The following is a 27,551-nucleotide window of genomic DNA, read 5'->3' as shown; positions in this document are numbered from 1 at the left end:
GCGGGGTCTTCCTGCTGCTCCCATTTTTCAGGCATGAGCCAGGGCAGCCCCGACGCGGGGTCCTTGTGACATGAGGTCCTATTTAGTCTGGGTCAGGATCAGCGCGGCTTCAGGAGGGAAACTTTAGCGGCTTTGTCCCGAGACAAAGAGCAGAGCGCGCCGCCGAACCCGGATTGTCAGGGGGTGAAGCTGTATCAGGTGAGGGGCCACAAGAGAAGTTAGGGGGGGGGGTAGCGGGGCTCCGCTCTACCACCCTCCCCCGGGGCACTGCGGGGACGGGGAGGAGGCCGCATCGTGACCCGGACAAGCCAGTCCTCCTCCCCGAACCTGATATCAGTGCCGATTCGGACTAACTCCATCGGTTGCTGCATGTGAGGAGGAGGGGGCCCGCTGACACACTGCCCCCTTCCCATTCATTCACATGGTGAGCACTACTGCCCTGAGTGAGTCCTCTGCATCAGTGCATCAGCTGCACTGCCCATAGTGAGTCCAGTGCATCAGGTGCACTGCCCATAGTGAGTCCTGTGCATCAGCTGCACTGCCCATAGTGAGTCCTGTGCATCAGCTGCACTGCCCATAGTGAGTCCTGTGCATCAGCTGCACTGCCCATAGTGAGTCCTGTGCGTCAGCTGCACTGCCCATAGTGAGTCCTGTGCGTCAGCTGCACTGCCCATAGGGAGTCCTCTGGCAGCATCAGCTGCACTACCCTGAGTGGGTGCTGCGGCATCGTCAGCTGCACTGCCCAGCGTGAGTACCCATACTGAGCCCCTCCAGCATCATACGTAGTCCTCCACTATCAACTGCATTGGCCCCTCCCACATCCAGCTGCACTGCCAATACTTTGCCCCTCTGACATCCTGGTGTACTACCCTGCGTCTCCCTAACTTCTAATCCTACAGTATGCGCAGACCTCCACCCCCAATTTCTGGTGCCTGCAGGAAGTTCACATCAGAACACCCCATGCTGCTTCTTCTGCATCCTTTCTCATTCCAATCACCTGTGTTAGCTGGCCTCCAATAATCACATACTGACGTCTGTCCAGGAGATAGAGCAGCAGGTTGCCAGTGTGGGAGGGAGTCATTTTGGCAGGTCTGCCTGTTGTTCCCGGGATGCTGTACTAGGAGAAAATCTATTTTCAGCGTGAAGGCTGCAGATTTCCCTATGTGGAAGTGATCAGGAGGATGTTACACTGTATGGCTGAAGAGTGGACACGTTCATAGTGACTTGGAAGCAGCATGATCCCGGAGTCAATAGATGGTTTTACAGCACAATTCTACGTTTTCCGTTTAAGGCAAAGTAATGGAAGCTTTGATTCCTGCTGGGATATTTCTGTTTGTGTCTGCGCCATTGGTATAGAACATTTCCCCTAACACAACTGTGATGGTTGGGACTGTGCTCCCTGCATCATGCTCAATAGGGAATACTCTTGCTACAGTAGGGAATACGATTGCAGCTTTGAGAAGAGACGTTTCTTTGGCTGTGCCATGCTGAAACGTAAACACGTTGGATAATTTTTTTGTAGGTGTCAGAGGCAGGGCCATGGGCGGCTGGAGTATTGTAGATAGATTGCCGGTATTACATTAGAAATAAAATACCATTTATATAATCTTAACACCCCCCCCAAAAAAAAACGTTGCTGATGGCTGGTATGTTTTCAGTACCAGGTTATAATATCTAATCTGATGAGGGATAACCTCACTATAAATCGCATTTAAAACCAGGAAGGGAGTATCTACTTGGTTGCCTCATCTCCACCTCTCAGTGGGAATAGGACAGTGGTGGAGTGCCAGGACCTGGTCGCAGCTGTAAAAGCTGCGATCCTGGTAGTTCTGTCACTCCCTTTAAGCTGTAGAGGGACTACAAATCACAGCAATGCAGAATGGCATCAGCCATAGAGAACTAAAAACCCCAGCAATGCGGAATGGCAGAGTAGGGATGCACCAATACTAGTATCAGTGCCAACACGAGTATTACTCGCCCAAATGCTCTGATGCTTACCCCCTGATACCAGGACTTCCGGTCAGAGGGAGATTTCCTCTGACCAGCAGTGCCGCGAGAGAACATGGAGGCGGCTTCATAGCCAATCAAGAAGTCGGGTGGTGGGTAATGACTCACTGCCCAGCTTCCTGATTGGCAAGGGAAGCCGGCTCCATGATTGGCTGGGAAGCCGGCTTCCCGGCCAGTCAGCATTGTCATTACCCGCCGCCCAGCTTCTTGATTGCCTTGAAAGTCGGTTGTATGCTAGCGGAAGTATCGGTACTCCGTATTATCGAGTACGGAAATTTTTAAAATATCGGTACTCGATACCGGAAAACCGGTATCGGTGCATCCCTACTATAGAAGACTACAAATCCCAGCAATACATTATACAGCAGTGCAGAATACCATCAGCTATAGAGGACTATAAATCACAGCAATACATTATACAGCAATGCAGAATACCACCAACTATAGAGGACTACAAATCACAGCAATACATTATACAGCAATGCAGAATATTGGTATGACAATTTGCTACATATTCCGTGCTGCTGATCTGCTCCGGGGTGATCACATACCGCAGAGCATTGGGTTCCCAATCTTCTCCTTGCAGAGAGCGGTGACTGTCGTTCACTGCTTCCCACAGGGATGCCCCTCCCTTGTTCCTCCAGCGCTGACGGAAGGGAGCGGGCGGGCACAGCTGGCTCTGCCAGCTGTGCCTGCCAGAGTTGGCTGTCAAGCAGTGGGGTGGATCCCAACAATTTTGCTGGGATCTTTCGAGGGTGCAGCATGGCTCTGCGCTGTCAGCATATAGCGGGGAATAGCTTTCTACTTGCTGAGTTTTGTGTCACATGAGGACATCGTAAATGTTCTGTGACCCAAGAGGGAACCAATGCCAGAAAAAGGTTGGCCCGTAGTTCTTGAAGTCCAATTCCCAGTTTTCCTCTAGTTTTTGGGTAGATCTTATGCAATGTCAATAAATTAATTACAGAAGTATTGCTACTTATTGAGCTTTTATTGAAAGCCAAGTTTGTTTCCACTGCTGTCTTCCTGCTTTTTGTTACTTTTGTTTTCTTCTTCAAGGTAGTGGAACTTTTTTGCAGCATGTTTTTCTGCTATTGCTGTTTCACACTTGTGGAGTTTATGAAAATCAGAAGATGTTGCAGAATGAGACACAAGGCAGATATCCCTGTCTGTCTGCTCTTGTGACATTCATGGCCTTTTCTGCATAACTTTAGAATGTCCATACCTTGAAATATTCATATTTTAGAAGTTCATCATACTAGGGAATTGATATGTGATGGCCAACGATTTGTGTCTGAATTTAGTGAAGACGTATACTTTCTTGAAGAAACACAATTCTCTGCAGTCCAATTTTGTGTCTTACACGAGTACAAACATTCCTGCCCCTCAATGTTAGGTGTGTAAAGGCATGCATGCCTTGTGGTGTGCTGGAAATAATGAGGGAAGTGACATTTTTTTGGGCCTCAGGGCACCTGTTGAGTGCCTGTTGAATGGGCCACCAACAAACCTCGATGCACCAATAAAGTGTGCATAGGTTTGATTGGGTCTGTAAAGTACCAAAAGCCTTATAGTTTTAACGTCTCCTAAAGACACCTGATGGTCCGGACCAGGCTGAAGGCTAAGATGGGTGGAATAAATGATGAATAGTGAAAGGTTTAAAACAGTTCCAGTAAATCTGGTTAAACATGCTTGCTCATATCTATAGCCTGCTCATACTACCCTGTTTCCCCGAAAATAAGACATACCCTGAAAAATAAGACCTAGTACTATTTTTGGGAATTGCTAAAATATAAGACCTACCCTGAAAATAAGACCTAGTTGTGACCATTCCCAGGGCCGGTGGTGGCATAAGGGGGAACTTGAAGAGCCGCGGGAGAGAATCAGCGGTGCCAGCGCTGGAGGAAGCAAGGTGGCACCGGAGGGAGCAGAGCCGCATAAGCCGATGTCCCCTCTATAGTGCCGGCTCCTGTCACAGGCGGAGTGATACCAAATGCACTCCGCCTGTGAGGAATCGATAGTGAAAGCGCGCTTCGCTCATTCTGGACAGCAATTGGTTAGCAAATTGCTCTTTGAAAGGTACAGCACCCCTGATTTCCCTGATCACCATATTGTACATGGATACATGTTGATTGTTGTACATTAAAATAAGACCTACCCTGAAAATACGACCTATTGTGTTTTTTTGAGCCAAAAAAATATAAGACAGTGTCTGTCTTATTTTCGGGGAAACAGGGTACATAACCCTATGAGATGTTTTAAAGGCCAACTGTAGCCAACATTACATTTTGTATGAATCATAGGCAAGTTAAACTTCTATCTCACTTTGGGATGGGAAGTGAAGAGAAGACTACAGTGAGGGCACCGATGGCAATAAAAACATTATGCACAACACAACTGCTTTTCACTCATCCTCATAGTTCTAGCCGACCTGTGACAATGAGACTGTCACAGGTCGGCTCAGTAGCTCGGGAAGTGAGTGAACACATACTGGTGTTCGCTCACTTCTCGATCCTGTCACGGCAGAGAGCCGTGGCAGGGGAGGGACTGGATTCCCCCCTCCCCTGTCCGATCCTCCAGCGCTGACTGGCAGAGCGGAGGGGGGCGGGTACAGCTGGCTCTGTCTCTAGATAGGCTGAGCCAGCTGTCACTCACGCAGCTGGGCGGATCCAGACATAATTGTCAGGATCCGTTTCAGCTGCGGCGTCTCAGTATACCGCGAGCTACAGCTCGCGGTATACTGAGCTTAGGGTGACGGAAGGACGCTAGTTTGTGTCCTCCCGTTACCCTTAGAACTATGGGGAAAAGCCCTGACCCCATATTTCTCCTTTTAATATGAAAATGTTTTTCAGAGTAATGGTGTTGCCTGTTATATTAATGCTATCGCTAACAATTTCACGAATGCCACTATGATGGGTAAAAACCTATCCAGAAGCCATTTATTGCAAATGAAAGTAGAGCTACTAAGTGGTTAAATCCTGATGCACCATCCAAAGAAGGATGACTTAACCCAATAGGATGGATATCCTAGTTTGTATGTAGTGTAGAAGGCATGGATGGCAAGACACTGACTATGGAAATTTCAGTATACATTTAGTGTTCGTACTAATGATGGCATACTTCTAATTGTAACTTGTAGGGATGCACCGATACCAAGTATTTGGGCTCGTACTCGCCCAAATGCTCCGATACCGAAACCTCCGGTCAGAGGGGGATCTTTCTTTTGAATGGCCGTGCCGAGGAAGCATAGAGCCGGCTTCCTTTCCATTTAGGAACCCAGGAGGTAGGTCATGACACGCTTACCGGCTTCCTGATTGGTCTGAAAGCCAGGCAGCCTCAGCAAGTGCAGCAGGTGTTCTTTGGCTAGAACGGCTTCACAGGCAATCAGGAATTCCTGAAAATTGAGGCACTCAGTATCGGCAAGTACAGAAAAAATAGGTACTCTATGCAGAGAAACTGGTATCTGTGCATCCCTGGTAAGTTGTTTGTTCGGCATTTGCATGTATTCCACTTGTGATCTTGCAGTATGTGCAGGACTGGAACATGCCTGCAATATGAACAAATAACTCATGAATGCAACAACGTTCTCTACCTCATTTTATAAATCCGATCCTGACATATTTATAATAAAAATACCTTTGCAAAGCCTAATATTGCCTTTTTAAAAGTAGCAGTGACGTTGTTGTGCAGAAAGCAGATCTGTTGCTTCCACAAAACTATAGGGGAGCAGTGGCCCTGCACTATGGGCAGCAGTGATCGGCCTACTGTAGAAAACTCTTGCAAGGTGCAGGAATTGTTTCATGTTAGATTGCTACACAGACCTGAGAGAAATACACAAAGATTTAAGTAAGAATAACACATGCGTCTTGTATTTACACTATTTGTTTAGGCCGGATTTCAGTGTTCAGGTCATGATTGTAACAACTCTGTAAATGTGATTCATAGTTGATGGCAGGAGCTTAGATTTTTACCATACTGTGGCAATGAGACTTTCTTTTCTTTTTGTAGGCAAAAAAAAACGAATTCTGCTTAAAGTAGCATTAAACTTTTTTTCAATAATTAATTCAGACCAGATATACAATACTTAGCCCAGCAAAGTATTTCTTTAACTTTTGGCCAAGCACTTAGTCGTTGGGTTTCTATACAGCTGGCTCCACCTTTCTCACCTCCACTTTCCTGAACTTTCTGTACATGACAAAGGACAGAGCAGTCTCCAGCGACTGTCCATCTATTAGCTTGGAGGAGGAGCGGGCACCAGGAGAATCTTGCCTTGCTGTGTTTTGTGGAGACGCACAGCTTATTAGCACTCACAAGGGTGACTCCCTAGGACCCTGCAAGGGAAAGGAGCCACCCTAAGGGCCTATTCACACCACATCCAAGATTACGACCACAAAAGGTGAAGAGTTTGTTCACTTGTCCAATCTAGGCCAAAATAGCTGATTTGGCAAAATTCTCCAGTTCAGCTATGTTGTCCTAGATTGTTCACCTTAGTGAGTATCCCTGTAAAAGGTTTGAACAAGAAGCAGCATCCATTGTAAGTGATTTTTATCAGCATTTCAAATGGCTTAAAAACCTTTTGACTTTAATATCAATTAAGACACAGAACTGATAAAAATAACATCTAGATAAAACTACCTAAATAAGATAACAAAAATCCTACTGGACGTGTAATACCAGTAAAAAAATAATTCAATATATAAACAACCAAAATGGTGATAAACAAATGTTAGCAAGTGCTCCTCCTGTGTGCACAATCTTAATGAAACATGTCAAGGTGCAGAATCAAATCTATCAAAGTGCAGTTAGTGCTAGTTATATAATTGTGCAAATACCCTTCCATAGTAACCGCTAATGGCCAAATACCCTTCTATAGTAGCCGCTAATGGCCAAATACCCTTCTATAGTAGCCGCTAATGGCCAAATACCCTTCTATAGTAGCCACTAATGGCCAAATACCCTTCTATAGTAGCCACTAATGGCCAAATACCCTTCTATAGTAGCCACTAATGGCCAAATACCCTTCTATAGTAGCCACTAATGGCCAAATACCCTTCTATAGTAGCCACTAATGGCCAAATACCCTTCTATAGTAACCAGTAATGGCCAAATACCCTTCTATAGTAACCAGTAATGGCCAAATACCCTTCCATAGTGTTTACAATGACTGTTTTTCCACTTCCTGGCCCTACTGGGCATTTGTGATGTAATGTGCCCAAGTGATGCATCCTGGGAAAGTTACATCAGCAGATCATTGCTGGGAAATCTCACGAGGTCTCAGGGAATGGAAGGGAAAAACAGTAATTGTAAGCAATGGCAAAATATGTTTAATGAATGTAAGATTTAATATCTGAATGCAAAGCTGCATGCTGATGTGAAAGGGGCTCGAGGTTCACTTTAAGGGGAATACTATAGTGTCACTTCAGTGACTGCTCTGCGTTTGCTGACTTCTCATCCAAGATGGTGGCACCCAGCAACAGCCTCAGGTCTTTTGGATTTGTACTCAAGGGAGTTTTTTTTTATACAAATAAATGACATGCCTAACAAGTCAAATTACTTTATATTCTTCTTGGAAGATTGTTGTTGAAATGAACGGTCGGGCAACATGTTTTATTTAATAGTTAAATGTGGAGAGAAGACATCCCTTCAGGCCATTTGTCCGGGTGCCTTTTATATGATTTGAGTGGAAAGCTTAAAGTGACACTAAATTCAGGAATTAAATCTTAAAAATACATTCAAGCACCTTTTAACAAAAATGTAATTTGTGTATCACTCCCCTATAGATACTCAAATCATCTCTGAATACATGCTGACACTGTCCTTCCTTCTGGAGGGGGGCTACTTTTGTCCCCCATGGTCCCTTCGTGTGTTGTAAAATAGTCACTGATCCAAGCTCACTCCTAAATGGAAGTGGCCGGCAGGGGATAGCTCTGACTATTGCAGTGTGTCCACCATATAAATGAGAGCAAAGTTGGAACTGTGGCAATGAAGAGGGGGAGAGATGAGAATGGGGTACAGCCAAAAGTGATAGCGCTGATTACAGGAGTAGAGGTGCTCTTGGAGAGAAGGAAGTAGGGGAAGGACGAAGGGATTAACACTGTAGTAGTGCAGAATTGTTGACGGTGGAGGGCATGAATGGAGAAAAGGTTTAAAGCAATGTACATGAAACAATGGCACTGGGGCAAGGTAGGTGAACAGCAGGATGTATAGAGCGAGATGACAGGATGGGAAAGGAACAGGTATAGAACAGAAGGACTGAGGAGAAAGAGCAGTATGGGACAGAGCGGAGAAGGTGATCAGTAGAAAGTACTAAACTAGGGGCCATCGAGAATCGGCAATGTGGGGCAGAGACTAGAGAAGGAAAATGGAAGCAGGTGGACAGCAAGAATGTACAGGAGGGTGGGGGCTGGGGAAAGATGGCATTGCACGGCAGAATAAGAGTCTTGGATAAGTGGGAACAGAGGGTTGTGTGAAATGGAATGATGGTAAACTGCAAAAGGTTTTCCTATAGGAGTGGGCAGATGTTGAGATCAATGCAGTGGTTGGAGGGGGACATGGACTGTGACTGGCAGTAGCTGTCAGGTATGGGAGCCTGCATTTTAGGTGCCAACAGCTGCGACTTAACGATTATGGGAACCCACCTTGTAGGTACTGATGGCCATGGCTTGACAGCTACTTCTAGTCAGTCTGCATCAGCTGTCAACCTCAGCCCAGCAGGAGGTAGACTGTGGGATGCAGCCCAGTAGTTGTGAACACTGCTGTAGAATGTTAGGTTGATGGTGATGATGGGATTCAGAAAGCCTAGAAGTGTAAATAACGTGATTGAGTGAATTACAAGTTTAAGGCAGACACAGGGCTACATCAAAGGTTTTTGTTGTGGGTAATATTGGACAGTGTATCTAACACCGGAAATACAATGGAGATCTGGCTGCTAAACCCATGTATTTTAAGCATCAAAAATTAGAGGGAAATATAATTTAGTTGGAACGGTCATCCAATTCCATCCTATTCCTTAAAGTGGGAGGTAACAAGGCTTGAGATCTCTCTGCTGCAGAAACCGTTGCTTGGGTATTGCATGGTGATCGGTCATTAAGGCATCAACCAACCTGAGCACCCAATTGTTCGCCTTCAGTAGAGATCCTATGACCAGCGACTAGTTCAGAATCCTCCTCTTGGATCCACAGAAGTTGTGGCTTTTTTTTAAACAGCGTGAAGTTAGGCATTATGACTAGTTATCATTCTGCCTTTGTGCCCAGTCCTGGCTTCAAAGTAATTTTACAGCTGTATTAACATTTTAAAATTGGCCAGATGTAATTAAAGCAGTGTACAGTTTAGCCTTATTATTATTAGGGATGCACCGATATATCAGCCGCCGAAAATTGCACTTTTGGCATAATGCCAAAAGTGCAATTTTCTGGCCGATACAGCGGTGCATCCATTCTTTCTCTCCTCCCCACTGGGCGATGCTCTGTGTCCCAGCGGGGAGGAGAGAAAGTGTTGCAGGCGGCCGAGCAGTGCGGGAGCAGAGCGCTGTGAGCTGCCGGCTTCTCTCCTGTCACAGATCAGAGGAGAGCAGCGTGGGCAGAGACAGCCCGCGCTGTCACAGGAGGCTGAGCTCTCTTCCCGCACCGCTCGCTCAGCCTCCTGTGACAGCCAGTCAGGAAGGAGATCGGTACACGTGATCAGTGATCGCTGAGTGTTTGTAAATATTTGCGGACATAGTGTTACTTAGTGGATGTCGCTACTGTGACATCCATGTCTGTACAGTTTTTTGTTGTTTTTTTTCCCCTCCACCATGTGATAGAGGAAAGAACTGAAACTGCCAGACCCCATGTCAGTCTATGGGGCATATCCGATTACCCCTGATCCGCCACAATCTGGTCCAGCAAAATGGATCTTCTAACCGGGTGTAAATGGATGCCTGTCTGATTACACACGGCTGCCTGGGCATCTGATCGGGTCCATCTGAAAAACTCACCCGTGTGAAAGGGGCCTAACACACATGGGCCGCTGTTGGTAAAAACTGACAACGCTTTTCTCTGCAGATTGGCATTACGATGTGCCCATATAAATTAAGTATTGCTTGGTGACGCATAAAAATTCAAGTTGGGTCTCATGGGTCATAAAAGCCCTCCAGGCTAGTTGGATGCCTTCTCAAGTTCAGGGATGTACCAAACCTTTTTTATTGCCATTTGTGTTTTGGGTCAGAAAGGCCAATTCTTTAGAAGAATCATATGTAATAACAATGTGCTCCTTTTTGTAATACGGCTTACACACTGGTATCTTTTATATCGTGGCATTTTTAGTAGTAGGAATAACAAGTTTTCCACAAGTGGCAGGCCAACCATTTCTCTTTGTGTTCTGGCATCACAATAGTTGGATTTGTGCTCTACATGTGAATTGCTGAAGTGACTCATTTTTAACTGAAAAATTGTTTAAAACAAATCCTTTTACGTTAAACCTGAAATCTGTCAGATATAATGGAGGTTGCCGCAGCTGACTTCCACTTCTGAACTTGCTATTTGCTAGGCGGTATTGATGGATTCAGTATTTTCAGTTGCTTAACTAAAACTAGTGTGGATTTGACTGTTTAGGTTGCCTTATCTGCATGCTGGTTTTGGGTTAATGGTTCAGCAAGTGTTGATGCTAGATGGTCCTTATAACAGCTGTGCAAATGGTTTATTCAGGAGGTCAGCAGTGGTGACCCCCATATTTTACTCAGTGATTTGTATTCTGCAGTATAGTAAGGTGCGTGTTTGTTTTTTTGTAGACCTTGAGGTTTGAGAGTAGTTGCATTGTCGATTTTTTTTTTTATATGACCTGAAACCTGCTGTCTCAAAGGCTCCAGACAGTGCTTATCTCAAGCTGACCCCACAGATTAATACGGTTGTGTGTATTTAGGAGCTGAGAGTTTTCACTTTGTCAGCATGAATTGGGCTGTAAATAGCAATTGTCAATCCTCTGGGTTTGTATTTGTTTTAAGAAAAAAGTAAAAATAAAGCGAAGTAGTGTTCCCCAATTAGAACTGAATATATACATTTTTGTGGCACATGATGCATCAGGTATGAAGAGCCGGCACCTAGAGTCCGTATCCCACACATTCTTTTGGCCTATCACTTTGATGGGCAGCCCCTTTGGCCAATAGGAATGTGCAGAGGTAGGATGGGGCAGGCAAGCTTGGGCACGAACCGAAGGATTTGCCTGTCAAAATGGCCCAAAATTTAGCCATAATGAAGAGGTTTTGGAGGCAAGACGTTAATTTTAAGCATCCTATATGGTTTTCCACAGGTAGTTAGATTTGATCTGAGAATATTCTGCTCCTCATGCATTTTATTCCCATGTCCTAACCTTTCTCAAGAGAATTGGCATATGGAATCTTTCAATTTCATTTTCGGTGAAAGCTGCTACAGGCTTCGTAATGCAATAGAAGTCATCAGATGAGTCATATGTAGATCTGGCAGCATGAGTTTATAACGCAAACAAGCCATACACGCCCTATGTATCGGCATAACCTGTCCACATTCCAACGGTTCCTCTGCATAATGGTGCTGCCTGGGTGTGCCTGCCGGACTCTTCTCACCTTCCCTAGACATTGATGCAGATGTCATTTCATATTGTAAATGGATATCTAGTTTGCAGTGGTAGGAATGTGGTGCCGCATTGGTATGCTACTGCTGTCATCCATGAGTTGTAGATGAGATCAAAACCAGTCTGGTCTGAACTGTAATCCGCACCCGCAATAATGAAGCCTTTCCTTTGCATTGGTTAGAAATCACATTGGCATTGAGGCTCTTGCTGCTACTGGCCTGAATCGCCCAGCAATGCTTCCCTGAACTTCTGGCTGGAAAACACACACCCACTGAGCATGTCACATAATGACCTTTTCTGGGGCTACATATCCCATAATAGCAGTCACCATACCCCTCCTATTAGGCCCAGCCTTAGGAGGGGCAGGGCTTGTATTGCTTTACGCACCTATACACAGCCAGTGTTTGGCTGTATGGCTGTACTCGCAGCCAGGAGTGTGCACAGACGGGTATCCCCTTAGGACAACTTGCTAGGATAACGGGAAAGCGGGGGAAGCAATAATAGGACCAGACAGAGTAGGGGAAAACCATTGAAAGAGCAAAGTGGAAACTCATTTAACCCCTTCCTGACCGATGACTGGATTCTATTAAAAACCAGTGATGGCAAAATTCTGTCATGCGGTACAATGAGCACTGGTCCTTGCAGGGACCAGCGCTCATTGAGTTGCTGCTGTTGCTGGGTCCCTCGGTGTCCGAGGCAGACCCTCAACAGAAAATTGGGGGTCCCACCACTGTGATCACTGCAATAGCTGATCATAGTGCTGTGACGGGCACAGAGCTGACTTGTAGCTCACTGTTGCGGAGCTGCGAGCCGGCTCAGTGTATTACAAGAGTGCTACAGTATCCTCAGAAAAACTTTGTGTCGCCTTAAAATGGTATTAAAAATTAACCCCTTGGTGTCCCCTAGTTTTAAAAAAACCTGTTTAAAACTTTTTTTTTTTTTTTTTTTTAAAGTTTCAAAAGGAAAATATAGTGCTGAGAATGCTGTTCATTTAGGAGACAGACATACCACATTCTAAAATAGTTTCACACTAAAATTGTATTTTACTCCTTTTATTTTGTGACCTATAACTCCCAAAATAAACTGAAATCCCAGACAAATGACAAACCCTATAAATCAGGACAAATAGAATTTAATAATAATGACTTTGTTAGCTGCACTAATTATGTGCACATTATTCTTGCCAAAACTGAAAAAATTGTTGTTGGTTTTTTTTTTTGGTGGGGTGTTTAGCATTTTTGTTTTTTATAATAATAAAGTGTGTGTGTGTGTCGCATCAAATTAAAGGCCATTTTGTCCTTTAAAAAAAACGGTATATAATATGTAGGTGCAATGAATGAGGAAGATGGTTAAACAAACACATAGCAAAATTGCTCCGGTCCCCAGGAACTAAAACATTTCCTGAAGCGGTGTCACTAAGGGGTTAAAGAATGTGTGGTGGATTTACACACTGGAGGTCCCAGGTGCCGGATCTTGGCAAGTATGAATCTGCAGAGGGAGGGTGGGCTCTGTAATGTTAGCAGAGGGGGACAGAAAGAGGTACATGTTCTCCAAAAATAAGTATAGTTTCAAAGTGGTTTTCCACTTTTGCAGCCAAACACCTGCTTTTATATGTATTGTGTTCTCATTCACAATGCATAACTTAAAGATATTTTAAAATGTTTGCTTATTTTTTCCCCCCCCCCCCCCCTATGTAATGTTAAGAGGGGGCTATGTGAAGTTATGTTTACTCTAATCAACCCTGTCTGTACTGTTCTAGAAGATATCCTTATCAGTTGTAAATTAGATTTGAACTGTCCTAAACAAAGTGTTAAAGATGTAGAAGCATTGTATGTGAATGAAGGAAGCTCAGTCTTGCCCTCTGCTTTCACTTTTAAACTGCTCAAAGTAGCCTGGAATCTGCACAAATGACTCGCCAAAGAATGAGAAGGGAAAATATTTTTAGAAATGTATTTATGTATTTTTTTAGGTATGCTGTGTGAATGGGGGAACACAACATACATATAGTGGGGTTTTCTCAAAAGTGGAAATACACTTTAGGCTTACACATATAAAGTTGTTTTGGAAAAAACATTCCGATACCCAGTTCTTGGTGCGCAACGGTAAGCTTTCAGGACAAATCTCAACCTTTTTAGATCAATGTGGTTTTATAATTTATTGGGGTTCATCTTAAAAATGAAGTCTTGAGAAACACGAAGGGAAGACCGAACTGCTCTGTACTTAAATCTTCATCCAGGGATTGTTTAATGAAGCGGCCTATTCCAGTCAGTGTCTTTGGCCTGGTGTTGATGTTGGAACTCTCCTCGCTGCTTCTCTTATACAGTTAGAACATTCTTGGTATTGGCTTTGCTTTTTGTTTTACAGCCACACAAGTTTCAGACCTGCCTTGTGGTCAAGAATGGCTGATAGAAGAAGCAAAAGTTATACAGCACAGGCTCCGGGATGTCTGATCCTTCTGCTTCTTCTATTGAGGGAGTTAGATGATCTGTGAAATCTGGTAGCAGCGGATTACATAACGCAGAGTAACGCCCATAAACCTTTTGATTTTGGCAATAGTAGTGCAGACAAATTTTGACCTGTTGGCTGGAGCGTGTCTTTAACCCTTTGACTATCATGGACATGTACTAAACTCTAACAATTATTTTTTTTTTTTTAACATTGCATATTTGACTTTCCCCCAGGTAGAATGGGACGAAGTGACAGTAAAGTTCTGCCCCACAGTCACATTTCTTCTGCCCACCTGGCTCCAGGAGTCTCTGCCAGTCTCTTGCCACTTGACATCCTGAATTGTCCTGCTGCAAATTCCCATTCGCCGACCTCTTCTGCTTTTACTGAACTTAAATGCCTAAGCTTTGGGCTGACCTGCAGATTACAGGACTCATTGTCCATCTGTATTGTGTCTCCATAAAGAGCAACGCTCTATGTACATAATCACATACAGGTGAAACTCGAATAATTAGAATATCGTGCAAAAGTTCATTTATTTCACTAATGCAACTTAAAAGGTGAAACTAATATATGAGATAGACTCATTACATGCAAAGCAAGATAGTTCAAGCCGTGATTTGTCATAATTGTGATGATTATGGCTTACAGCTCATGAAAACCCCAAGTCCACAATCTCAGAAAATTAGAATATTACATGCAATCAATAAAACAAGGATTGTACATAGAACAATATCGGACCTCTGAAAAGTACAAGCATGCATATGTACTCAGTACTTGGTTTGGGCCCCTTTTGCAGCACTTACTGCCTCAATGCGGCGTGGCATGGAAGCTATTAGCCTGTGGCACTGCTGAGGTGTTATGGAAGACCAGGATGCTTCATGGTTCTAGCCGACCTGTGACAATGCGACTGTCACAGGTCGGCTCAGTAGATCGGGAAGTGAGCAAACGCATACCGGCGTTCGCTCACTTCTCGATCCTGTCACGGCAGAGAGCCGTGACGCGAGGGGCTGGATTCCCCTCTCCCCGCTCCGATCCTCCAGCACTGACGGGGCGGTTACAGCTAGCTCTGCCTCTAGGTAGGCAGAGCCAGCTGTCACTCACGCAGCTGGGTGGATCACGTCATCTACGTCGGGATCCGCTCCAGGTGCGGCGTCTCAGTATACCGTGAGCTGTAGCTCGCGGGATCCTGAGCTTAGGGTGACGGGAGGACGCTAGTTTGTGTCCTCCCGTTACCCTAAGGAGAACTATGGGGAAAAGCCCTAACCCCATAGTTCTCCTTTTTTAAAGGAGAACTCCAGGTTTTAGAAACCTTAACCCTTTGAAGTTGGCTACCCCAGCACTGCAAGGGTTAACTGTTTTTGTGTGGTTTTTTTTTTCTTTTTTTCTCTAAGGGTGAAGATGAGAAATATACTTGCCCGATCCTCTGTCTAGCAGCCAGGCAGGACCAAGGATCGGGTGAGTATTTCTGTATTTTCAGTAATGTTTCTGGAGTTGTTCTATAAAACCCGGGCTGCCATCTTTATTTTATAGGTCCTCTGCATTCAGGGATCTTCTGGTTTGCGGGTCTTTTTGTGAAGTCCATGTTGTGCATTTAACAGTGTGTGGAAAATTCGGCCAACGACAAAAGGATTAGCTTACCAGAGTTTCCATAAAGCTCGGACATTGGACATTAAACTATGTATAGATTCTTAAAGGGTAATTCCCATTTCCCCGGTGAATTTGGGAAAATGGAATTACACCCAGCAATCTGTTGCCTTTCCCGCCACTCTTACCTTTAGAACAAAAGTTACTTCCCCTCTGCAGCTGCCAGTGTACGATCTGTCCCCTGTACACAGTGTTGCAGCCCGGCACTATGTATTTCAAATTACACTCGCAAATGGCAAGCACTCATTGGCCAGTGCAGTCACCTGACCGTGCTGACCAATGAGAAGAGTTTCTTAGCAAGAAGCAACACTCTCCATTTGAGAGTGTAATTTGAAGCAGGGTTCACATAAAGGTGAGGGCAAGAAGAGAAAGCAGATTGGCGGGAGTCATTTCTTTTTCCCAAATTTGCCTTTTTAAAAAGCCATAAAAACGTCAAAACAAACCATCACCAACGCTCTAGTTTTAATGCAAAAGTTATTCTTTCTCAATTTTTCAAGGATCACTACAAAGATTCTTAATTCTGGTTTCTTTTGCTTTCTAAGAGCTTAGATAAACCCCACTATGTGTTTACACGAGAGCACAGGCAGGAGCAAGACTCTGTTCTAATAGGAGTGAAGCTAACCTTTCATTGCCTGTTGTGAACTTTTGAAAATAAATATCTCTACAATGCTCATAGATGCAGAGCATCATCAAACTTTGGACGGAGCCTTTCAATAAGACGCATCACCTCTGCCATTGAATTAAGGCAAATATTGATGCAACATATTATGTTTTATTTTTTTGACTGATTGTGTACCAACAGTAATTAAAATGTGTACACAAAGCCCCCCCCCCCTGCCCCCCGTAACTAGCGCTAATGGAACTCCCAGGTCAGAGGTTCCTGAACAAGAATAGGTTAAAAGAGAACTTGTTTCCTCGAACTGAACTTGTATACCCCTGTGCACTGTTATGGTAGCTATAAGGGATGTTTTGTTTTCAAGTTGTTCTCCCTGCATGTATATGCCAAAGCATCAAGTGCTGTAATGTGAATGAATGCAGCCTCCTAAATTATTTTGTGTGATCTTAAATACAAAACAACCTTCATGTGTAAACTTCTTTTATAGTTCTTGTACACAAATCACAGTGTGCATTTCAATTTACAGGACTCCTGTAGAATCTCTGCATTTTAGGCTGGGTTCACACCTAGGCGTATCGAATATACGCGTTTGTCGCGCTTTTTTCGTGTCACACGATTCGCTGTAAAAACGCGCGACAGACGCGCGTTTCCCGAGGGCTACTTGGCTGTATCCCAATGGAAAAGCATGACAAAAACGCCCCAAAGAAGCTCCTGTACTTCTTTGGGCGTAGGACGTTTTGTAGCACGTTCATACGGCCTGGAATACGCCCATGAACCATAACCATAGGAAATAATGGGTAGGAATGCGCTACAAAACGGCCATGTTGAACCGGGCCTTACTGTTCAGTAAAATGTATTGGAATTCTCGCCCATGTTTTGTAATGGCGAAGTTGACGGGTGTTAAAGTACATTGTGCAGCCGGTGTTCACTTTACCATAGCACACAATAATAAGTCTTCTAGTATTCTTACCACCGGTAAGCGGCACTTTGACAACCGTGCGTCGGCGGTTTTCCTTACAATCTGAATAGGGTTTTATGTTAAACAAGTGAAGATGTAACCAGGAATGTTTTGACCTGGAATTGATGTGGCGTGTATTCAAATAGCACTGCTCCCAAGGGTCATATAATTACGAATGTTACTTAACCCCTCCTTGCATAAGACACTGAAGCCTGTGACATACAAAGCATAGTTGCAGTCATAAGATGGCCTTTTTATTGCAACATAAAACCCTGCTAGAACACGATTTTGTGTCTTTGGAACCGTGCATGTAATCTCTCCCCAGGTCTTACAGGAAGGACTTGCGGTTCTCTTTGGTGCATATGGGCTTTAAAATCTTGTGTTGAATTTGAATGTGGGTTTTTTGTGTGTGGACTTGTAAGGACAGACGTATGGGAGCTGCCATGTTGCTTATTTTTAAAGATTCAGGCACTGGGGCAGTCGCACTGATTTTGGCTTCAATAGCTAGTCACCGGGAACAAATATGACACCGTGGGAAGTCTGAATTCCTGTTTTACATGTCAATTCAGGTCCATGATGCAAAATGTGTTGACGCCAGGCTTGGGGATGACTGCCCTGGAGTCTGGACTTTAAGCAAATCGGTAATGGAGGCTACAATATTTCTATCAAAACAGATTTTCTTTACTTAGCATTGATTTAAGTTGTTTTGTTGCAATGCGTATCTTGGACACTAGATGGTGGCGGTGTGCAATATTTGAATCCTCCATCCATGTATCATTGCCTGCATTTCTTTCAACTTTTCCTTAACCTGACATGGTTTGTTTTCGTAGGAACCCAACTATGTCTGGCATAGCCCTGAGCAGACTTGCCCAGGAGAGAAAAGCTTGGAGAAAAGACCATCCTTTTGTAAGTGTTGTTCATGCACTTGCATTTGTCTTAAACTATTTCGGGTAGATTAGTAATTGTATGATCGTTTTTGTTTTTTAGGGTTTTGTGGCAGTACCAACAAAAAATCCAGATGGCACAATGAACTTGATGAACTGGGAGTGTGCTATTCCAGGCAAGAAAGGGGTAAGACTGACGATTCCAAAGTTTGTGTGTGGGGCTTGAAAACCTCTTGACAAACATAGTATTGCTTTAAAGGGCCAATTTACTTAAAGGTGACCTTTCCCTGATATGTTGTCTTGCACCATTTTACCCTTAGTTGAGACGTTTGGGTGTTCAGACACTTCCATTATCTTATATTTAAAACCCAACAGGGATGATGGGTCTTGCTTATATGGCCTGCAGGAACTCGGGCATGTGGCTCTAAGGCAGGGGTGCCCAGAAGGTCGATCGCGATCTACCAGTCGATCGCGTAGCGATCACTGGTAGATCGCCATGTCCTCTCCTCCCGCCGCTTCTCTGGATCCCCGCTGCTCTCCCCAGCGGGGATCCGAGAAGAAGTGAAGGAACCGGCGGCGGGGGAGGACGGAGCCGCTGTCACTATAATGCAGAGCAGTGAGGAGAGAGAGAGAGAGAGACGCTCGGCCAGGATCTGACAGAAGTTGCAGCCCCCCTGTGCGTGGACGAGCGGCAGAGGATCGGTACATGTCACCAGTATGTACCAATCCTCTGTGTAGGACAAACACTGGAGCGATCGTCTGATCACTCCAGTGTTTGTAAATAACTGGGGACACATAGTACTATGTGTCCCCAGTTATAAATGAAATGAACAGGAGGTGATTTACATCACCTCCTGTTCATTCATAAGTTTCTCAATGGGGAGAAGCACTCAGTACAGAAGCTCCTCCCCATTCAGAAACAGCTCGATAGTAAAATATTTTCTTAATGAATGGGAAGCCTCTGTGCTTTCCATTCATTTAGAATAGAGGCTGCAGAAAAAGAGATTGAGGACTTTGCTTCCTCAATTTCTTTTTTTTTTGCTCGCACTGGACTGGAACACAGGCACTAATGCAGGCGATCGCACTGTGGGCGAGGGGCCTGCCTGCGCAGCCTACGCCCCCTCCCGCCCCTGAATGCAGGTGTTTTTTCGTTGGTAGATCTCAATGGGCTCGTCATTTGAAAAGTAGATCTCCAGACGAAAAATAGTGGGCGCCCCTGCTCTAAGGCCTGGTTCACACCTGGGCGTTTTACAGCGCGTTCCTACGTGCTGTAAAACGCTCAACATGTGAAAACCAATGATTGCCTACGGGCATGGTTCCCACCTGGGCGTTTTACAGCGCGTAGGAACGCTCTGCAAAACGCCCTACGCCCAAAAAGTACAGGAGCTTCTTTGGGGCGTGTCTTCCGCGCGTATCCATTAGGAAACAGCCGGATAGCCCTCGGAAACGCGCGTTTGTCACGGGGTTTTTTTTAACCGCTGTAAAAACGCGCATATTCCGTACGCCCAGGTGTGAACCCAGCCTGAAGGAAATGTTACTAACCCATTTTTCCCACATTTTCAGTAGCACTTTATTATAAGAGTCGAGTCATTTATAAAGATCCTTCAACCATAGGCTAGGCTTCTTCTGATGTTAGAACTGCCGATGACAGGCTGACATTGTTGCTAGTGTGCATGGCTTCAGTAACTTGTGCACACTTGCTGACACTTGAGATATAGGTACTAGGGAAGCATGGTCAGGTATTACAAAAGATCTGCCAACAAGGAAAACGTCGTCGCCACCACCCCCCACCCCCTTCTCTTGAGCTATAAAATACTTCTCTCCGACCTTTCAGTTCTTTTCATTTACTTTTTTTTTTTTCCTCTGCATTTCAGACCCCTTGGGAAGGAGGATTATTTAAACTTCGGATGCTGTTTAAGGATGATTATCCCTCCTCGCCTCCAAAATGTAAGTGAATTTTTGCTTTGCACTAATCAGGGAGCACAAAGAGTGTGCAAGTCTTTTGTATTATGCATTTTATGATATCAGCAGGCAGCTTGTGGGACCCCAACATACTCTTACCTTGGCTATTAAATCATCTCATTGTGCTCTGGGATCTCCCCCAAGCAGATATATGCCAGTCTTCTGTGGCCTTCAAGTCCTGCCAGCTCCACTTGTCGTTAATACTTCATATCACCTTTTAATGTTAACATAGTTTTTAAAAGATGTTTGGTTTTTTTTCCATTCAAAAATGCATATTTTTGGCTGAAAACTGTTGAAAACCCTCCAAACAAGTATATAGTTTCTAAAAGTAGAGGCCCTGTAGAATAAAAAAAATGCTAGTTGCAACTTTTAATGTTGCACAATATTTGTACAAATGTTTATAAAATTTGTATTATCACTTTCAATACATTTTAACATTTCCACCGGAAAGGAGGAAGGTTAAATGAAGATAGTGTGAACAATTGTTCTCATAAAATCACAAACAGTAGTTGGGTCTCTTTCTGTTTTAACCTCACTTCCTCAACTATTCAGCTTAACATAAATGGATTTAAATGGCTTGACATAAGCCATTTAAATCCATATTTTTAGCAAAAAATATACAAATGTATTTTCGTGCACACAAATGCAATACCCAGTTTTTTGGTAAAATATAGAAGATGGGGTTGCATCGGGTTAATCAATACCAAACATGTACAATAAAATGTTTCCAAAGACACGGCATTTGGTGATTGGAGGAGGGGGTGGGAAATGTGACATTTGTCCTCCAATCAAAGAACGCCTTGCATTTCGGGAAAAAAGCAAGGCATTTTGTGAATGATCAAGTAGTGAGGAGGGGTGAGTGATGCGACTAGAATGCTTCACTGCTCACGTCACATCTCTTTTCGCCCGGCATTGTGTAGGGAGGCATCATATACCCTTCGTGAATAAACAGAATTAGGCATTTCTGTTCAGAATTTTAGACTTTTTCAGCATGTCGTCTTGTAGGCCTGTGGTTACTTATTACGTTTATTTAATTTCTCATGAGAGTTAAGAATTTATTTACATTTATTGATCAAAACTGTACAGCAATAAAATTGTATCTAACGAGTTAAATTCTGCCCATATCCACCATGGTGAGGTGTCTTTGTGTTCCCGGTCACTTGCTTTCTCCTTATTGGTAGCAAAGCCATTGGGCTACCCTGAGCGCGTGTCCTTGGTAAAGTGTATTTAAAGCTAAAACATCTGGTTCAGTGACAGTGGGGGAATACTCCTTACTTTTAGTGTGTGGGTGGCTCCCGTTGCTCCTTTTGGGACAGGAATTGAAGAGAGACAGACGGCAATAAGTAATTTGACAGATATCAAAACCTTTAAAAAAAAAAAGTTTGGGCTTTACATACATTTTAACACTAGGAGCCCATGGATTCAAGATGTCCCTTTTTTATATCATGTATCATATGAGATATTGAATTCATCCTTGTGTGTGCCGATGACCTGCACCGGCACACACAAGGTTGCACAGCGCCATCTGTGTGATCACCATGAGCACCACCACCATTGAAAGGTTGCAGACTGAAAGGAGTGTGGGTGGCTCTTGGAAACTATAATTTGCCGTGTGTGTTATGCTGCCCGTAGGAAAAAAAGTTATTTGTATACATGTTCAGAGTTATATGCCCTTGCAGTCCAGTGGCCTTCCTACATATTTATACTAGCAGAACAAATAAATGAAAATTTTTCCTAGCTGTACTTTGGAATTGGCATGATGGTTGATCTGATTTCTGTTTCAGGTAAATTTGAGCCTCCCTTATTCCACCCAAACGTTTATCCTTCAGGCACAGTGTGTCTGTCCATCTTAGAAGAAGACAAGGATTGGAGGCCAGCAATCACAATTAAACAGGTAGGCCTTTACATTTTACTGGTGAATCACCAGCTTTGTCACACGTTCTGTTAACGCTTCCCATCTCTCCACAGATCTTGTTAGGAATACAAGAACTTCTAAATGAACCAAATATACAAGATCCAGCTCAAGCAGAGGCATACACAATTTACTGGTCAGTATAGAAATATCTTGTTTGGACAATTAGTTTTACATGGTGATTCTAAAACCTTTTCAATGAGCTGTGATTAGACTCTGTAGAAGTCTTTTTCAGCCTTAAAATAAACCCGTTCTGAACCCAAGTCACAAACTACAGCATGTTGCTTATGCAGTTTGCTATGTAGCAGAAAGGGCCAAAAACCCCATGTTCTTCACTTTTGACCTCCTCCCTTCTGCTAGTGTTTCCATTTTTCATTATCTGGTGCTGGATTTCCCTTTTGCCCAAGCAGCCTGCAAGCGGGGATTGGATCTAGTGTAGATATACAAATATTAAAGTATTGATGTAGGTGAGTGGGAATATCACTGGGGAATATAACTGGCAAGCTATACTGTTGGATACCGGCTACATGACGTACTTTGTCTAGTTTAGGATTATTTTGCATTGATACCTGTAGAGCTGTTTGCCATCCAAACACATGGAGTTCATGCTTCATATAGTCACACTGCCAGTTTAACTTTTTTCTTTGTGTTCAATGTGGGATGTGGCGTATCACCTGCAAGCTATCTGCAATGATGGGGGGTTCCACCTGGTTGTGGTGGCAGCCTGTCTGTTCCCAAATTGATTTCACTTGAGGCTTCCTCTCCTAGTTTTGGGTTTCCATAGTCTTGGGTGGGAGCTGCCCTACCAAGAACATTAATACTCCAAAAAAGAGAATGACTAGCTAATGTGGGACTTCAAAAGCAAGAACATCTAGTGCCTCTTTAACACACCCATATGCAATGATGTTGGGACATTGCTGCCTGCCCTGGCTGGTGGGACATTGCTGCCTGCCCTGGCTGGTGGGGCATTGCTGCCTGCCCTGGTTGCAGCTGTTTCAAATGTTAGCTAAAGGGGTGTTTTTTAAAGTATGTATTATCTTTAACAACAAACTTCTTATTTGCTCCCTTTATGGCTTCTTTTCAGCTGAAAATATTTGTCATATCTGTTGTAGTATTAAAGACTTTTTTTTTTTTTTGCCTTTTAATGCATTCTCTGTCACAAGGCAAAAAAGCACCCAGCACTTTTGTAACACGACACATCTATATATTACAGGGGTGTGGAATTCCTATTGCTCGACGCCCAGGACATGCAGTTTTGGGTGCCGGGCGAGTAGTTCTTGGGGTTTTTTTTACATTTAGCCCTGCTCCGGACAAGCAGAGCTAAATGTACAGCGTGGGGCCGCCGCTCGTTTTTATACCAAGATTTTATCCAATTAGATCACTTGTATGAAAGGATCGGGGGCTATTGTGTCAAGTCACCGCAGCCGTGACCATGGCACACAAGCTCACCATAGAGCCCGAAGAACGGACGTTCTTCGTCTGCTCTATGTAATCCCACTGAGACCGTGGCGCTGTGATCACAGCGCCACCTGTCTCAGCCGTCAGGAACTGCACAGAACATCAGTTCTGTGTTTGGAGGGCAGGTTCCATAGAGAGAACCTGTCACCTCCAAACTTATCACATAGGAGTTTTTAAGCCCTATGTGATGGGAATAAAATTAAGTGGGAGAAAAAAATACATTTAAAAAAAATTAAGTTATAAAAAAATCTAATAAAATATATACAAATTAAGAAAATAAAAGTGATTAAAGTAAAAAAAAAAAGTTAAAACCAACCCCGCTGCCACTGTCATCTGCATGCAAATAAATGCATGCATAGGACATTGTGCGTGTGCGTTGAGTGCTGCCGCCATTCCACTGTGTGCGATATTGTGGTAGCCAAGCAGCAGAACTCTCCTTCACGCACAATGTGCATTAAAGGAGAACTATGGGGTCAGTGTTTTTCCCCATAGTTCCCCTAAGGGTCACGGGAGGACATAAACTAGCATCCTCCCGTGACCCAAAGCTCAGTATACCGCGAGCTACAGCTCACTATATACTGAGACCGCCGCAGCCAACACGGTTCCTGACATTACTGTCGAGATCCAGTGCATGATTGACAGCTGGCTCTGCCTATCTAGAGGCAGAGCCAGCTGTAATCGTCCCCCTCCCCCGGTCGTTCCTCCAGTCCGTGCTGGAGGATCGGAGCGGGGAGGGGAGAATCCCTGCAGGGAGCCAAGAGACAGACAGTTACGGCTCTCTGCAGGGACAGGATCAAGAAGTGAGCGAGCGACGGTATGTGTTCGCTCACTTCCTGATCTATAGAGCCGACCTGTGACAGTTTAATTGTCACACGTCAGCTCGAACTATGAGGCTGAGTGAGAATCACTCACCTCATAGTCCTCCTTTTTAAAGAGCAAGCTCACTTTCCCAAGTAATATGGGAATATGGAATTACCCAATCAAATCTGGCCCGGCCTCTCCCAGAACCCCAGGCTTCCCAGGCAAACAGAATCATTGCTCGTGCTCGATACCCAAAAACCTATATCGGTGCATCCCTGGTTTTGATTAAAACAATTTTTTTGTATTGGGACAAGTAGATTGTCATGAGGGACAAGTAGAATTCGGCCCCCGCTTTAGCCCTTGGACAAGTACATTTTTTTTTTTACATTTCCACACCCCTATTATAATATCCTATTATATAGGATATTTTATCTATACAAGGTTGTGTTTTTTTTTTCCCAGCAAGTCTGGCCACCATAAAAGATAAAAATGAAAACCGTTTAATGTCGCTTGAAGTGCAGAAAAGAAACCTGTTTAAGTCCGAAATCCAGTGAGCTGAACTCTGCTGCAATCCTATCAGTTAGCCTTGCTGCCAGATACCTCTTCAGGCTACAGAACATATTCTTCCTGTCTTTGGGTGACAACCCTTCTCCTCCATAGTGATTTTTGTCATCTTAGGACAGATAGGATGACAGTGAAAATAAAGGAAAACCAGAAAATAGAATGGGAACTAATGCAGCCACCTCATCTAAGGCCCCATTCACACTGAGCGACATGAAAATCGTGTGATTGTGAGCGATATTGCGCAACGAGCGATATTGAGCGACTTGTTCCTATTGGGCTGTATGCAATCAAGAGCAATAACGCTCGAAAAAAGGGTCATGTAGGAGCGACAAGCTACCAGCGACGAGCTACAAGCGATATTGAGCGACGAGATGTGAACAGCTCCATTGAAATGGATTGGAGAAGCTACATAGAGCGATACCGAGTGGAAATATGAGCGATATCGCTCAGTGTGAATGGGGCCTAAGGCCTGGTAAGCTGCAAATATTAAATTTTACATTTACATAAACCCAACAAAATGTAAATATTACATTTTGTTGGGTTTATTGATGAGCTTTACCTATGCTTTTGATCATAAGAGATTCCTGTATACCCTAGGGATGCACAGAATGGTTTTTCGGTATCATGTATCGATATTTTTTTTCCCGTTACATGCCAATAGAGTACTGGTGCCCAGTTTTAAAAGGAAGTCAGATGGTGGATCATGACCCACCTCCCGGCTTCCTGATTGCCTGGAAAGGTGTTCTTTTCGATAGAACATCGGCTAGTTCACTTGCCGTTGCTGCCTGGCTTCCTGACCAATCGGGAAGCCGGGTGGCGGGTCATGAGGTGCCGTTCGGCTTCTTGAGTGGCTTGGAAGCCGGCTTCACTGGTTGCTAGGCAGCCTGGCTTCCTGACCAATCGGGTGGCAGGTCATTGCATGCCGCCTGGCTTCCTGATTGTTTAGAAAGCCAGGCTGCCTAGCAACAAGGAAAGCCGCCTTCCTAGCCATGCCGGAGGCAGGTCATAACCCCACACCCGGCTTTCTGATTGGAAAGAAACCAGCTCCATGCTCCCTTGGCACTGCCGGTCAGAGGGAGATCTCCTTCTGACCAGAAGTCATGGTATCTGAGTTAAGTATTGAAATATATGTCATGGTTTACAACCAGATGTGGGATCTAAATTTGGGACCCAAGATCTGGTCATGCAGCCAGTTTTAGAATAAATTCAACTTATTGAACTATATTGCTGTGCATGTCTGTGGGCCTGGCGTTATTTTCATAAGCCAGATTTAGTGTTTCCTCACCCTTGCTATTAACACTTCTATTTTCTTTTTTCAGCCAAAACAGAGTTGAATATGAAAAAAGAGTCAGAGCACAAGCCAAGAAGTTTGCTCCATCATAAGCTTCAACCGTGTGGCATCTTACAATAAAAACTTTAAAAAAGGAAAAAAAAAACCCAGAACATAAAAAGGAAGGGATTGGTTTGGCAAGAACTTGTTTACAAAAAACAAAATTTTTTTGCAAAATTGAATGCTATATACAAAAAGTCACTTAGGGGAGGGGGTTATGTGTGCCATTTTCCATTTTCGCCACTTGTATAGAGTTCTAAATCTGCTGAATATTCCCCCCAGTTTTTTCATACAGGGTCTCTTCCTTCCGTCTTTTTGTATTTTGATTGTTATGATGTAAAACTTGCTTTTATTTTAATATTGATGTCAGTATTTCAACTGCTGTAAAATTATAAACTTTTATACTTCTATAAATCCACTAGTAATCTATAGTTTTTTTCCTTTGCTATCCGATGCAGGCATGCTATAAAAATGTTTAGAACTATATCTAGCCTCTAGCTGGCTGTAGTAAAAATTAAAACCAGAATACAATGTCATATTCCACCCCCTCCCTGCCCCTAAGTTTTTCCTTTTTAGGGTCTTTCAGTGACTAGGCTGCCATTCTCTGCAACCTAGCGCCTCAGACAGTCAGCAACTTGCTTCTGCATCACTTCCTTTGTGTTTATATGGCGTTCTGTCTGTGTTGCTGTTTAGATTAAATAAACTGTTTATATAAAATTTTTGTTTCTTATCTTTTTCATGAAAAGGACCATAAAAGCAGAAATCTTTTTGGCTTGTAAATTGACATTGACTTTTTTTTTTTTTTCCTGTGCATTCTGTAAAGAAACAAACTTTGATGTAATGTTCATAGAACATAGGATACGCAAAGATATTGGCCTGGTATCTTGATGTAATTGGCTGACACTCTGTATATGTTTTGTAATCCCAAAATGCAAATTTCAATAAACAGCAGTAAACCAAAAAAAAATAATTATATTCCTGGTAAGTATAATGAACTTTGTTATAGATCCGGTAATCTCGTAAACACTGTAATGCAAGTCTAATGCAAATAAAACAAGTCCAATTGGAACTGATTGTTTTGGTAAACAGTTCTGTTATGTCTGCAATGGGTATTTTTTGGCAGGTTTTGTTACTTTTTAAGGGGGGAGAGGGAAAAAAAAGCCTCCATTATAGTATTCCAGCCCAACTGAAGATTCATTTCAAATAGATTAAATACATCTAAAGTGTGCAGACTTTTTTATTTAGAAGCAACCACATCCTGACTAGAAGTCTGGCTCCTGTCAGTATGCTATAGAGAGAGACCCTTGCACGCCTTATGTGGAAGCCATGGTTTCTGTAGAGGTCCTTGTGGAGTCAGACTTGTAGCTCTGCAATTAAAGCTGCTGGTT

At 43.7% G+C, this 27,551-nt stretch overlaps 1 protein-coding gene across 1 annotated transcript; it reads left to right on the top strand.

Annotated features, from left to right (window-relative positions):
* UBE2I (ubiquitin conjugating enzyme E2 I) lies at positions 1–26,989 on the top strand. The gene is made up of 7 exons (XM_018565809.1): positions 1–198; positions 18,083–18,158; positions 18,240–18,323; positions 20,011–20,083; positions 21,883–21,992; positions 22,067–22,146; positions 26,153–26,989. Exons 2-7 carry the CDS (start codon positions 18,093–18,095, stop codon positions 26,214–26,216), a joined length of 477 nt encoding a protein of 158 aa, XP_018421311.1. The 5' UTR covers positions 1–198; positions 18,083–18,092; the 3' UTR covers positions 26,217–26,989.
* Positions 26,990–27,551: the final 562 nt, after the last annotated feature.

This window comes from Nanorana parkeri, unplaced genomic scaffold, assembly GCF_000935625.1.
Source record: "Nanorana parkeri isolate BGI_ZX_2015 unplaced genomic scaffold, ASM93562v1 scaffold889, whole genome shotgun sequence".
In the NCBI taxonomy this organism is placed as follows: Eukaryota; Metazoa; Chordata; class Amphibia; order Anura; family Dicroglossidae; genus Nanorana; species Nanorana parkeri.
Note: the sequence above shows the minus strand (reverse complement) of the source record. Positions and strands in the feature narration are given on the sequence as shown.

Excerpts from the sequence above, each read along its gene's own strand:
- UBE2I (XM_018565809.1), top strand. The coding sequence starts at position 18,093 with ATGTCTGGCATAGCCCTGAGCAGACTTGCCCAGGAGAGAAAAGCTTGG. Across the intron at positions 21,993-22,066 it reads CAGCAATCACAATTAAACAG|ATCTTGTTAGGAATACAAGA; the intron begins GTAGGCCTTTAC and ends ATCTCTCCACAG. Across the intron at positions 22,147-26,152 it reads GAGGCATACACAATTTACTG|CCAAAACAGAGTTGAATATG; the intron begins GTCAGTATAGAA and ends TTCTTTTTTCAG.